This window comes from Erpetoichthys calabaricus, chromosome 3 (genome assembly GCF_900747795.2).
Source record: "Erpetoichthys calabaricus chromosome 3, fErpCal1.3, whole genome shotgun sequence".
NCBI classification, from domain to species: Eukaryota; Metazoa; Chordata; class Cladistia; order Polypteriformes; family Polypteridae; genus Erpetoichthys; species Erpetoichthys calabaricus.
In genome coordinates, this window is record NC_041396.2 from 170,535,245 (window position 1) to 170,549,754 (window position 14,510).

A 14,510-nucleotide genomic window follows, 5' to 3' on the forward strand; every position below is an offset into this window, starting at 1 on the left:
AATGCTTTTTCTACATCCAACGATGATATCATCTCTGTGGTGTTTGATTTTGCAGGTGAATATATTACATTAAACAGATGTCGAAGATTGGAAACGAAGTGTTGGCCTTTAATAAATCCAGTTTGATCTTGTGATATTACTGAAGGCAGCACTTTCTCCATCCTTCCAACTAAGACTTTGGAGAATATCTTAACATCATTATTTAGAAGTGAAATTGGTCTGTATGATGCACATTGTAATAAGTCCTTATTTTGTTTAGGAAAGACAGTGATTAATGCTTGGCAAAAAATTTGATTGTCTCTAGCTTCTGTAAATGTTGCTAATAAGAGGGGAGCTAGCTGAGTGGAGAATTTCTTATAAAATTCGACAAGGTAGCCATCAGGGCCTGCTGCTTTCCCACTCTGAAGTGACTTTATAGCATCTAGTAATTCTCATAGCGCCAAAGGTTTATCCAATTCCTCTGTACTAAGAGTATCTATTTGTGGTATCTGTAATGCATCCAGAAATGCATTAGATTGTGTGTTGTCGTCTTTAAACTCGGTAGAATATAAGGATTTATAGTAGTCTCTGAATGTGTGCATTATATTTTTATGGTCAATGATTTTGTCTCCGTTCGTGTTGGTGATTGCTGGGATTGCATTGCAAACTTCTTGCTTGTGGATTTGTTGAGGTAGGAGCTTATTAGCTTTCTCTCCATGTTCATAGTAATGATGTCTTGATTTAAAATGAGTTATTCAGTTTCTTTAGTTGTTAAGAGGTTGAGCTCTGAATGCATAGCCTTTTCCTATGAAGAGCCTCACTTGGACACCTGTCATGTTCTTGATCTATTCTAGTAATTTCGCTGGTTAGCTTGGATACCTTCTTAGTTTCTAATTTATTTCCGTGGGAAAGATATGAAATAATCTGTCCTCTTAAGAAGGCCTTCAGAGTTTCCCAGAGTATTCCTGCAGAGACCTCCTGAGGATGTATTTGTCTGTAGAAAGAAACTGACTTGTTTTGATATAAATTCTGTGCAGTTCTCGTCTATTAATAAAAGTGGGTTAAGACTAGGGGTGGGCGGTATGACCAAAATTCTATATCACGGTATTTTTCTAAATTATCCCGGTTTCACTGTATTTGATGGTATTTTTTCCCCATGCATGAGTGGATGTTAACCACATTTTCCACTGCAATTACTGGCTAAGAATAACCTATTCCACTGTCAAGAGTATTGTACATTGTACAAAAAAAAAAAACGTTTTAATGTGCACACAAGTATTAATACAGTTTTGCATTGCCCCATAAAGTGGTAGTTTTCAAGGGGGTGGCACTAATGGAGAAGGTATCACATTGCATGAGAGATGCAGTCAAAATATAGAACCTTTTTATTGAACAAATTTTGCAAAAACAAACTATAATTTTGACAACATATTTTCAACTATACAAAGAGGCATTTAGACTTAGTAAAATATCCAGAAGTGCTTGTCAAAAATTGTATTGCACCGAATATGTCTTAGAAAAGGAATAAATAGTAAATATTTTTTGTAAACCAACTTTCTGTTAATGTTAACAATCTCTGTCCACTGACACGTTAAAGTGACTTTTTAAACAACTTTATCATCATTAAACTGCATAATATTTAAACTAATAAATAATAACAATAAAATAAATAATAGTATTATTACTGATAGTTGCACTATTACTTCAAGACTTCAAGCCCAGGTGCATTACACAGTATTCACCAAATTCAAATAAAATACAAGTGCAACTTGGTGATGACATCTTTACCAACTGAACCATCATTTAGGCAAACTGCATTAATATGGACCTTGCTTCAAGCTAAGCTATACTGGGAAGAAAAAAACAAACTATATGTCGAGAACAAAGTCGACATTTCCACTTTATTCTCATAGTTTTCTTCATAAAGTAGAATGTCGTAAACTAAACTTCTTCCTAAAATCAATGTTTAATCAATTACTTAATTTACCCCGTCATAAATTAATGCAGCACGTTAAATGCTTTGTGTTACGTTCCCCGACCCAGTGGTTAATCACTACGCTTCTTAAACTGACTTCCTCCACACTAAGAGAAGACAGCAATCACCATACAGAATCCATTCACTTCATGATATTCCTGCTTTCTGAAAATTTAGAATGCTAAGATAAATACTTGATATCATTTTCATGATGAAATGCATTAAAGCAGGTATTACACATGCACGGTAGTGAGGCGGTAGTGCTGCTCCCTCGCAGTAAGGGGTTCCCAGGTGTATGTTCAGTGTAGAGAACTTTATGGCAGGTGTGATGAGGCTCCAAAAAACTGGATGTATGAATAGCTATCGCACAGGTTTAACTTAAATATTGTGTAAATGTTGGGTTTGTGATCTGCTGGTCGGAGATACGAACACAGAATTCAATGCATGTTCTTCTGAGCGGGCTATCTTTATTGCATGCATGCATGCTGTCTCTATCTGACGTAGGCTGCCAAAACCGCAGTTACTATCCTTCCTTTTTCTTTCACCACATAACCAGTCACCACACAATGAACGTCTTTGTGAAATTAAAACTAGTTATAAACTTAGCCCACGGGGTGTTCAGAACTTTAAAAATATCTTCGTTATACATGTTTAATTATGCCATCCATTCAGAGTTGCGCCCATCTCTGAACGAATCACTTAACACAAAGCATTTAATGTGCTACATAACTTATGATGGGGTTTGAGAAAATCTAGTAAATTAAATATTCATTTTATGATGTTTAGTTTACGATGTTCTACTTTAATGACAAATTACGAGAATAAAGTCAACATGTCAACTTTATTCTCGTCATAAGCGTCAAGATTAAAGTGGAAATGTCGTCACACTATTACACAGTACCAAGGTACATTACACTGTATTGAAAACAAATAAAACAAGTACAACTTGGCTTGCAGTATTTTCCAGTAGTATAGAAACAGTATTTACACATCTGACCTTTTAAAACTAAAGCATCTCCAGGCGACAGACGTGACTGCTTTTTTTCGGCTCTCTGTCCATTTTCACCGCACGGCATACCTATGCTACCGCCCACTGTTTGGTGGTGTAGCAGTGAAAAAGAGCCCTAGTGCAACAAATCTGTGTTTAGCGGTGTAGCAGTGAAAAACGTCCCCACATGAACAGTTTCCCGCTGCGCCACGTTCCGAACGTCGTTTAGGCAATTTAAACCGGTGTTGCGGTATAAGAAAAATCCATATCATAAAAAAAATAAAAAACGGTTTTCGGTATGAACCGGTATACCGCCCAGCACTAGTTAAGACGCCATCTGTGAGATGAGCATGTGGGGCATAATGATTTTAGCTCCAAGATCAGAGGGGCATGGTTGGAAATAACAACAGTGTCGTACTTGCAAGATTTAATTGTAAGCAAATTATTTATAAAGAAATAATCAATTCTTGAGTAGCAATGATGCAGTGGGGAGTAGAAGGAATATGTTCTTGTGTTTTGGTTTAGAAACCTCCAGGGGTCTGATAAGTTGTGGTCAGTTAAAACTGTGTACTTGTCTTTGCGGTGTTGGATGTCATCACCCCTGTGACAGGAGACTTAAGAGTAGGGATGGGAATTGATAAGATTTTCACGATTTCGATTCTGTTTAACAATTCGATTCTTTATCGATTCTCCTATCGATTCTTATTTTTAAAAAAGGAGAACACACAGGTCGATTAGCTTAGAACTTTGTTTTATATCTTATCTTTGAACAAGATAGATATTTAGGAGTAGCATGACCTTACAAACCCAACAGTGAGATCTTAAGAGCTCCACAGCCTACGGCTCCTCGATGGGGTGCCACGGGGTCCTCAGAAAAAAATGTGTAAATGTAAAATAATAATAAAAAATATTCTTCTGTAGCAATAACAAAGTATAACATAAATTATTCTGTGGCAATTACACAAGAATGTCCAGTAACATTTACACTCTCCTTTTTAAAAGTATATATGAGCTGAGCACTCAAAAATAAAACTACATCAGCCAGCAACAAATACAATCATCTCAAGTCCAATGGAACTGTGCACAGTGCAATTCTGCAACCATCAACTATTTTGACAGCTACATCCATGTTGGCCGCATTATCAACAGTGGCTGCCACAACCTTGTCTTTGATACCATACTCCTCCAAGATCTCATCAGTCTCCTCTGCTACAGCTGTCCCTGTCTGTGCCTGGTACACTGGTTTGGTTTTGAGGACTTTTTCTTGAGCCTGGCCATTCCTGACATAATGCAGCGTTACTGTGAGGTAATGATCTTGACTAAAACTTGCCCATCCATCTGCAGTGACGGCTGCCTTCAACACATGTTTCAGCTCAGAAATGGAAACGGATGAAACATCTGGTAAGAGGAGAACACGCAAATTTGACATTCCCTGACCTAGCCTACAATTAAACACATTCACTTACCGAAAATCGGGGGTATCTACTGTGGGAAATGGGTGCAAGCCTTTTACCACAAACTTAGTCACTGCTCGGTGACATTCGTCTATCCTGGCCTGTGTCATTTTACTTTTCCCCGCCTCTGTGAAAGGAGAAGCTACTGGTAGACTGCAGCGAGAACTGCCAGCATCTGAGACAGCCAGACTCTGTGTGTCTCTCTCGTCATGGTCATCTAAATGCAATGCACAGTAATAGCAGGTTTTGCAATAAGGCAAATCACGCTAACATAATATGCAATGTTAGTTGATTAGTTACCTGCCGTATTAACGGGAGAGGACCTGCAAACGTTGCCTGGTGTTAAGGAGTCTAACAGCTTGGGGGTAAAAACTCTCCTGCAGCCTGGCAGATCTGGCTTTGATGCTGCAGTATCTTCTCTCGGATGGCAGAAGTGTGAAAAGTCCATGTGAGGGGTGTAAGGGGTCCTTCACAATGCTGCAGGCCTTGCGTACACTGCGTTTGTAAAATATGTCCTGTAGTGAAGGGAGAGGCACCTCAATAATGTTCTCTGCTGTCTTCGCTATCCTTTGCAGGCGCTTGCGGTCGGATATGTTGCAGTTGCCATACCAGACAGTGATACAGCTGGTCAGAACACTCTCAATGATGCCTCTGTAGAACATGGTGAGGATGGAAGGGGGAAGACGTGCTCGCTTCAGCCGCCTCAGGAAGTGTAGTCTCTGCTGGGCTTTCTTGATTAGTGATGAGGTGTTGTGTGTCCACGTAAGTTCCTCAGTTATGTGCACACTGAGGAACTTGGTACTCCTAACAGTCTCCACATCTAAACCGTTGATGCTGAGTGGGATGTGGTCAGGATGTGATTTTCTGAAGTCCACGATTATCTCTCTTGTCGACATTGAGAGAGAGAGATTGTTGTCTTCACACCATGCGGACAGCCATTCCACCTCCTCTCTGTATGCTGTTTCATCATCCCTGCTTGTCAGTCCCAGCACTGTCGTATCATCCGCAAACTTGATGGTGTGGTTGGTGTTGTGCATGGCTGTACAGTCGTGAGTCAGCAGGGTGAACAGCAGTGGGCTAAGCACGCAGCCCTGCAGTGCTCCAGTGCTCAGTGTGATGATGCTGGAAGTGTTGCAGCCTATTCGAACTGACTGGGGCCTCTCTGTCAAGAAGTCCAGGATCCAATTGCAGAGGGTGGTGTTCAGGCCCAACCTGCTCAGTTTTACAACCAGCTTTTTAGGGATGATTGTGTTGAAGGCAGAGCTAAAGTCTATGAATAGCATCCTGACGTGTATCTTTTTTATCCAGACGTGTCTGGGAGAGATGAAGGGCAGAGCATATGGCATCCTCGGTTGACCTGTTTGAGCGGTATGCAAACTGAAGAGGGTCAAGGGAGGCAGGGAGATTAGTCTTTGTGTGAGACATGACTAACCTTTCGAAGCACTTCATTATGATTGGCGTGAGTGCAACTGGTCGGTAGTCATTCAGGCATGTCACTGATGACTTCTTCGGCACTGGTATGATCGTGGTCGACTTGAAGCATGCTGGTACTGACGACTGGCTCAGAGATGTGTTGAAGATGTCTGTGAGGACACCAGCCAGTTGACTGGCACTAGAGGTGGGCGGTATGACCAAAATTCTATATCACGGTATTTTTCTAAATTCTGCCGGTTTCACGGTATTAGACGGTATTTTTTTCCCCATGCATGAGTGGATGTTAACCACATTTTCCACTGCAATTACTGCAGTAGACTGGCTAAGAATAACCTGTTAGACTGTTATGAGAATTGTACATCGTACAAAAAGACATTTTAATGTGCACACAAGTATTAATCCAGGTTTGCATGGCCCCATAAAGTGATAGTTTTCAAGGGGGTGGCACTAAAGAGAAGGAATCACATTGCATGACAGATGCAGTCAAAATATAGAACCTTTTAATTGAACAAATTTTGTAAAAGCTTAAACTAGTGCTGGGCGGTATACCGGTTCATACCGAAAACCGTTTATTTTTTTTATGATATGGATTTTTCTTATACTGCAACACCGGTTTAAAATTGCCTAAACGACGTTCGGAACGTGGCGCAGCGGGAAACTGTTCAAGTGGGGACCTTTTTCACTGCTACACCGCTAAACACAGATTTGTTGCACTAGGGCTCTTTTTCACTGCTACACCACCAAATAGTGGGCGGTAGCATAGGTATGCCGCACAGTGAAAATGGACAGAGAGCCGAAAAAAAGCTGTCACGTCTGTCGCCTGGAGATGCTTTAGTTTTAAAAGGTCAGATGTGTAAATACTGTTTCTATACTACTGGATAATACTGCAAGCCAAGTTGTACTTGTTTTATTTGTTTTCAATACAGTGTAATGTACCTTCGTACTGTGTAATATTGTGACGACATGTTGACTTTATTCTCGTACTTTGTCATTAAAGTAGAACATCGTAAACTAAACTTCATCATAAAATGAATATTTAATTTACTAGATTTTCTCAAACCCCGTCATAAGTTATATAGCACATTAAATGCTTTGTGTTAAGTGTTCCCCGAGCTTCTTAAACTGACTTCCTCTGCACTAAGAGGAGGCCACGGCTGCGATCGCCGCACAGAATCCATTCACATGATATTCATGCTCTCTGAACATTTAGAATGCCAAGATAAATACTTGATATAAATAAATACTTGATATAAATTCTAAATTTTCAGAGAGCAGGAATATCATACAGTGAATGGATTCTGTATGGTGATCGCTGTCTCTTAGTGCAGAGGAAGTCAGTTTAAGAAGCGTAGTGATTAACAACTGGGTCGGGGAACACAACACAAAGCATTTAATGTGCTACATTAACTTATGACGGGGTTTGAGAAAATCTAGTAAATTAAACAATGATTTCAGGATGAAGTTTAGTTTACGACATTCTACTTTAATTATAAAGTAAAAATGAGAATAGAGTGGAAATGTCGACTTTAATCTCGACAAACGGCGAGAATAAAGTGGAAATGTCGACTTTATTCTCGACGTATGGTTTTTTTTTTCTTCCCTGTGTCCGTATTTTTTTTTTTTTCTTCACCGTGGCCCTAATACGATTCCGTAGGGCTATACCACAAATACAATTATAAATGCAAGTTGCAGTTGTATTATTTATGTATATAGCTTAGATTGAAGCAAGGTCCATATTAATGCAGTTTGCCTAAATGATAGTTAAGTTGGTAAAGATGTCATCACCAAGATTGCACTTGTTTTATTTTATTTTAATTTGGTGAATACTGTGTAATGCACCTGGGCTTTTGAAGCATTGAAGTAATAGTGCAACTATCAGTAATAATACAATTATTTATTTTATTGTTATTATGTATTAGTTTAAATATTATGCAGTTAATGATGGTAAAGTTATTTAAAAAGTCACTTTAACGTGTCAGTGGACAGAGATTGTTAACATTAACAGAAAGTGTAGTTGTTTTACAAAAAATATTTATTCCTTTTCTAAGACATGTTCAGTGCAATACAACTTTTGACAAGCACTTCTGGATATTTTCCTAAGTCTAAATACCTCTTTGGATGGTTGAAAATATGTCGTCAAAATTATAATTTAAGTTTTTGCAAAGTTTGTTAAATAAAAAGGTTCTATGTTTTGACTGCATCTGTCATGCAATGTGATTTCCTTCTCTTCATTAGTGCCACCCCCTTGAAAAGTATCACTTTATGGGGCAATGCAAACCTGTATTAATACTTGTGTTCACATTAAAATGTTTTTTTTGTACAATGCTCTTGACAGTGGAATAGGTTATTCTTAGCCAGTAATTGCAGTGGAAAATGTGTTTAACATCCATTCATGCATGGGAAAAAAATACCGTCAAATACCGTGAAACCGGGATAATTTAGAAAAATACCGTGGTATAGAATTTTGGTCATACCGCCCACCCCTAGCTTAAACTATGATTTTGACAACATATTTTCAACCATCCAAAGAGGCATTTAGACTTAGTAAAATATCCAGAGGTGTTTGTCAAAAGTTGGATTGCACTGAACACGTCTTAGAAAAGGAATAAATAGTAAATATTTTTTGTAAACCAACTACACTTTCTGTTAATGTTAACAATCTCTGTCCACTGACACGTTAAAGTGACTTTTTAAACAACTTTACCATCATTAAACTGCATAATATTTAAACTAATAAATAATAACAATAAAATAAATAACAGTATTATTACTGATAGTTGCACTATTACTTCAAGACTTCAAGCCCAGGTGCATTACACAGTATTCACCAAATTAAAATAAAATAAAACAAGTGCAACTTTGTGATGACATCCTTACCAAATGAACCATCATTTAGGCAAACTGCATTAATATGGACCTTGCTTCAAGCTAAGCTATACTGGGAAGAAAAAAACAAACTATATGTCGAGAACAAAGTCGACATTTCCACTTTATTCTCGCCGTTTGTGTTGAGATTAAAGTCGACATTTCCACTTCATTCTCATAGTTTACTTCATAATTAAAGTAGAATGTCGTAAACTAAACTTCTTCCTAAAATCAATGTTTAATCAATTACTTAATTTACCCCGTCATAAATTAATGCAGCACGTTAAATGCTTTGTGTTACGTTCCCCGACCCAGTGGTTAATCACTACGCTTCTTAAACTGACTTCCTCCACACTAAGAGAAGACAGCAATCACCATACAGAATCCATTCACTTCATGATATTCCTGCTTTCTGAAAATTTAGAATGCTAAGATACATACTTGATATCATTTTCATGATGAAATGCATTAAAGCAGGTATTACACATGCACGGTAGTGAGGCGGTAGTGCTGCTCCCTCGCAGTAAGGGGTCCCCAGGCGTATGTTCAGTGTAGAGAACTTTATGGCAGGTGTGACGAGGCTCCAAAAAAACTGGATGTATGAATAGCTATCGCACAGGTTTAACTTAAATATTGTGTAAATGTTGGGTTTGTGATCTGCTGGTTAGAGAGAACACAGAATTCAATACATGTTCTTCTGAGTGAGCTATCTTTATTGCATGCATGCATGCTGTCTCTATCTGACGTACCAAAACCCCAGTTCCTATCTTTCCTTTTTCTTTCACCACATAACCAATCACCACACGATAAACGTCTTTGTGGAATTAAAACTAGTTATAAACTTAGCCCACGAAGTGTTCAGAACTTTAAAAATATCTTCGTTATACATGTTTAATTATGCCATCCATTCAGAGTTGCACCCATCTCTGAACGAGTCGCCAGCACATCGCAGGATGAATACAAGCAAAACATACACTAGCAGGGTCAATATAGCACAACAAAACCCCACATCCTACATGACTTTGAAAGGAAACTGAAGCACACCGAGTAAACCCACCAGAAAAACATGTAAATGCAAGGCAGGCACGCCGCCGTGCCCCCATATGCTTAATGCATACTTTAATGCATTTCACCATGAAACTTATATTAAGTATTTGTCTTAGCATTCTAAATGTTCAGAGAGCAGGAAGATCATGAAGTGAATGTATTCTGTGCGGCGATCGCTGCTGGCGCCTCCTCTTAGTGCAAGAAGAAGTCAGTTTAAGAATCACTTAACACAAAGCATTTAATGTGCTGTATAACTTATGACGGGGTTTGAGAAAATCTAGTAAATTAAATATTCATTTTACGATTAAGTTTAGTTTATGATGTTCTACTTTATTCTCGTAATTTGTCATTAAAGTCAACATGTCGTCACACTATTACACAGTACCCAGGTAAATTACACTGTGTTGAAAACAAATAAAACAAGTACAACTTGGCTTGGAGTATTATCCAGTAGTATAGAAACAGTATTTACACATCTTACCTTTTAAAACTAAAGTATCTCCAGGCGACGGACGTGACTCCTTTTTTTCGGCAAAAGTTCTTCTGTTCATCATGTTCAACTTTATCGTTGGCTTCAGTTTTGGAATGTTCTCTGTCCATTTTCACCGCGCAATACCTATGCTACCGCTACCTATTTGGTGGTGTAGCAGTAAAAAAGGTCCCCACTTGAACAGTTTCCCGCTGCATCACGTTCCGAACGTCGTTTAGGCAATTTAAACCGGTGTTGCGGTATAAGAAAAATCCATATCATAAAAAAAATAAAAAACGGTTTTTGGTATGAACCGGTATACCGCCCAGCACTAATATATATATTATTATTTTCAGTTGCGCCAGAGTTTCAATTCCCCGAGAGGGGTGCAGTGAGTGTGTACGCCTGATGAGCCCAGAATTAGGGCGAAACACGTGTCGCGTACTCTTTGCATTATTTGACAGTAAACTATTTCAACCATTCTATGATCTGCTTCTTGCAACTGAAATGAGGGCACCGTGGCGGATGTTAGCTGACTTGCTGACCAACCACAAGCGTTACCTGGTAGGTAACCACCCATACAGTCAGATTGTGACACAGACTACGAATGCAATGAATATATATATATATATATATAATATATATATAATAAATATAAAATATAGTGGGGCAAAAAAGTATTTAGTCAGCCACCAATTATGCAAGTTCTCCCACTTAAAAAGATGAGAGAGGCCTGTAATTTTCATCATAGGTATACCTCAACTATGAGAGACAAAATGAGAAAAAAAAATCCAGAAAATCACATTGTCTGAGTTTTGAAGAATTTATTTGCAAATTATGGTGGAAAAAAAGTATTTGGTCAATAACAAAAGTTCATCTCAATAGTTTGTTATATACCTTTTGTTGGCAATGACCGAGGTCAGACGTTTTCTGTAAGTCTTCACAAGGTTTTCACACGCTGTTGCTGGTATTTTGGCCCATTCCTCCATGCAGATCTCCTCTAGAGCAGTGATGTGTTGGGGCTGTCGCTGGGCAACACGGACTTTCAGCTCCCTCCAAAGATTTTCTATGGGGTTGAGATCTGGTTGAGATTTTTTTCCTATTTAACTGTATTTCAGCACAAAATACATGCCTTTTGTTAGTTGTGAGTATACGACTGCGTAAATGCGCATATGTATTGTTAGACAAAAGAAATGTGAGGTTTTTTTATATACTCTTCGGTTTTGTCTACTTCTGTTTGCCATTAGGTTTCATTCAGCACTACAATCTACAAGTAGTGCTGTATTAAAAACCTCTTAAGCTGTGTGCAATGTTTTACTTTTCTTGAAGCTTCTTTGTAGTTTTAGACAGAATTTCAAGTGTCAGAGATAAAGTTTGACTAAGGACAAATTAAGATGACATCTTTAAACACTGTGGCTGAATGTTTATCGAGTATACTTTTTCTACATTCCTGGTGATGCAAAAAAAATTGTCCTCAATATATTGATAGCTCAGCAGGAAAGGTGCAAAACTGTATTCTAATTTTTTCTTTCACTATTACGGTCTGTGGTGAAACTTTTGCATATCCATCCATATCCTTCCAGCTGTTAAACGCTAATGCTTTAAGATATGGAAAGTATTGTAAATATAGCACACAACCTAAGAAATTTTATCCATTTTTGCCATTCCCATTTTAAAGATTAAATTTCACCACTTAAATTGACTTAAAAATGTACACAACTTGTGGGTCAAAATCAAAAGCATTTATAATGTAGGCTTATGTTAGAGAACTGACAATTTCAGGGCAGTAATTTATTACAGTATTTTAAGGCCATAAAGGACTTAATCACAATAAACATTGCATTCATTTTAGTTAATGGCAATTAGTATTTTAAACAAAGTCCACCGTTCAATATCTAAATAATGCTGCAATATTAAAATATTTAAGATTCAAAAAATACAAAGGCTTAAGTGTAATGTTTGAATAATATTTAATCTTTTTTTTTTTTTTAATTGTCTAACAGCATGACGAGTTTGCTGATACCCCTCCATGTTCAGAGCAGGAATTCATATTCATAAGACTTACCGTCCTACGTGAAGTAAGTACATTTTTTTTTATTTTAAAAATGCAACTTTAAATGAATATATAAAATGTTGTAATATGTTTTAAAACAAACTTTTGTGTACAGGAAATTTAGGTAGGTTGACAGGTGGTACATTTTAATAAAAGTGAACACATTCTGGCAATCAAATAAACACATATGTGAATAGGCAGATAAATATCCTGTCCTCCCATGTTTTGGCAGGAATATTTTACATTTTGTTATGGTGTGATTTCTGAACTGTTTGGCAATGTGACGCTACTGTTCATTAATGCAATAAATTAAGTTGAAGTGTATTTATCTGTATATACTGTTTAATGTAGATTATTGTAGTTGGACAACAAGGAGTGTACTTGCTATAGGATTATTTATTATGTTTACTTTTTTGTCTTTTAAGTGCTTTGCCAATTTCTTTTAGGAAGTTATATGGTGTTTTCTGGTGGCTGAAAGAAAGGGTACCTGCTTGATATGCAACTTTAAATGTCCCAGTAGCCTAACTCACCAAAGCAAAGAAAGTAGCCATGAAAACCAATAAATGACCATAAGCAAAAAAGTAGCATTTGAATGAATTTTGATAGCATCTGTCACCAGTCATAAGTTGTCATATTTGAAAATTTTATTGACATTGAAAATGGTATGTTTTCAATAATAAACTGTTTCTAGAGCCAACAGTTCTTGCTTTTGATCATGAGCTGACAGACATAACGTGATACACTGAAAAACATCAGCCTGCTCTTCAAAAATGTATGCTTTCTTTCTTCTGTAGTTTAATGACTTGTATACATATATATATTTTTTTAATTGCAACACATTCTTTAATTCTTATTCAGTGAATTTTCTCATACCTTAAAGGTTTAGTAACATCCACATAAAATAGTGTCACTAAAATTACATTTCTGTTTAAAAGTAAATCTACCTTGTAAGGATGTATTGCATGAAGGTTTGTTTCATGCACAAGCAGAAAATCACTGTTCATTTGCTAAGTCAAAGTAAGCATTTTGGGAAGCTTACATATAAAGCGTGATTCGCTTATGGGCCAAAGTAATACAAGCAGGTTCTTTGAAGTTGCATTTTGGGAGAAAAAGCTACCAGTTTGAAAACACACTATTGAGTTGAGGACAAACATGTCAGGTTGCCATGCATTTATCAACAAATGGTCTTAACAAGCAATAGCTGCATTACAGGGGCAAGTCTGTATGTCTTAGAAAAACAAACCTATGCTCTTTCGAAGGCTGACAGATGGGTCATTTTGAAAATCACATTGAATAACAATCTGTACTAACACTGGAATAGTGTCAAATGTTTATCTGTGAACTCTCAAATGTGAAGGTGCGCTTTAAAGCAATCTTTGAAGCATACAGAGACAAATGTATAACCATTTGAAAGCGAAACTACTGGTTTTCTCTTGATAAATGCCCAACCTTTAAAACTAAGATGATCTTAGTCAAAGAGTGAAAGTCCTTTTGCCACAAGGAGTAGTGAGGCAACGTAGAAAAACATGGAATACAGAATTTTAACAGGAAAATTGTGAACTTCTAGTACAATAGTACATAAATGAGTGACTTCATTACTTCTCCGGGATGATGAATGTGGTTGAAGGCTAGAACATGGAATTGTTTAGCTTATACATATTTTAAGGCTCAATTTGTTTACCTTCCTTGTGAATATCTTTCAAGGGGAGTAGCTTTTCAAACAAAGGTGTTTTACACTAGAAAAATGATGTAATAAACATGCTTTGTTTTGGACAATTTCAGCTAGTGCTGTACAATATATTGTCTATACCAGTATACCATTATTGGTTTCACACAATAAGGAATTTTAATTTTAGTGGTATTTAATGATAGTTTACAACATTTATACTTATGCGTGAATAATCTATTAATAAAATATTGACATTTCAGTTGTCCTTCCCAGTGAAATAACACTGCTGCCTGGACTTCATTGCTTATGTCCGATGCAAACTTAACCCCTTACAACATGCTTTTTTTGTTGGGTGTTTGTGCACATTTGAAACAAAAGTGTTCCCTCTCTTTCGATTAGTAATGGAAGGCAGAGAAATACACCCTACCTAGCAGAGAAAAAAAATTATATAATATGTAAACTTTGCAAGCCACACAGATGCAAAGGGTGACCACATAAGCAACCTTTTTGTAGACAGAGCAGCCACATTTGTATATACAGCAAGTGTCTGAAAAGATGAGCCATAGCTTCTTTTGAC

At 37.2% G+C, this 14,510-nt stretch overlaps 1 protein-coding gene across 2 annotated transcripts in view; it reads left to right on the forward strand.

Moving 5' to 3' along the window:
- xrn2 (5'-3' exoribonuclease 2) overlaps nucleotides 1–14,510 on the forward strand; it is a 309,462-nt gene that overhangs the window by 27,043 nt on the left and 267,909 nt on the right. For both annotated transcript variants that reach the window (XM_028797522.2, XM_028797523.2), the window contains exon 10: nucleotides 12,215–12,289. In XM_028797522.2, coding sequence (XP_028653355.1) covers nucleotides 12,215–12,289 — 75 coding nt within the window. The remainder of the gene's footprint in view (nucleotides 1–12,214; nucleotides 12,290–14,510) is intronic.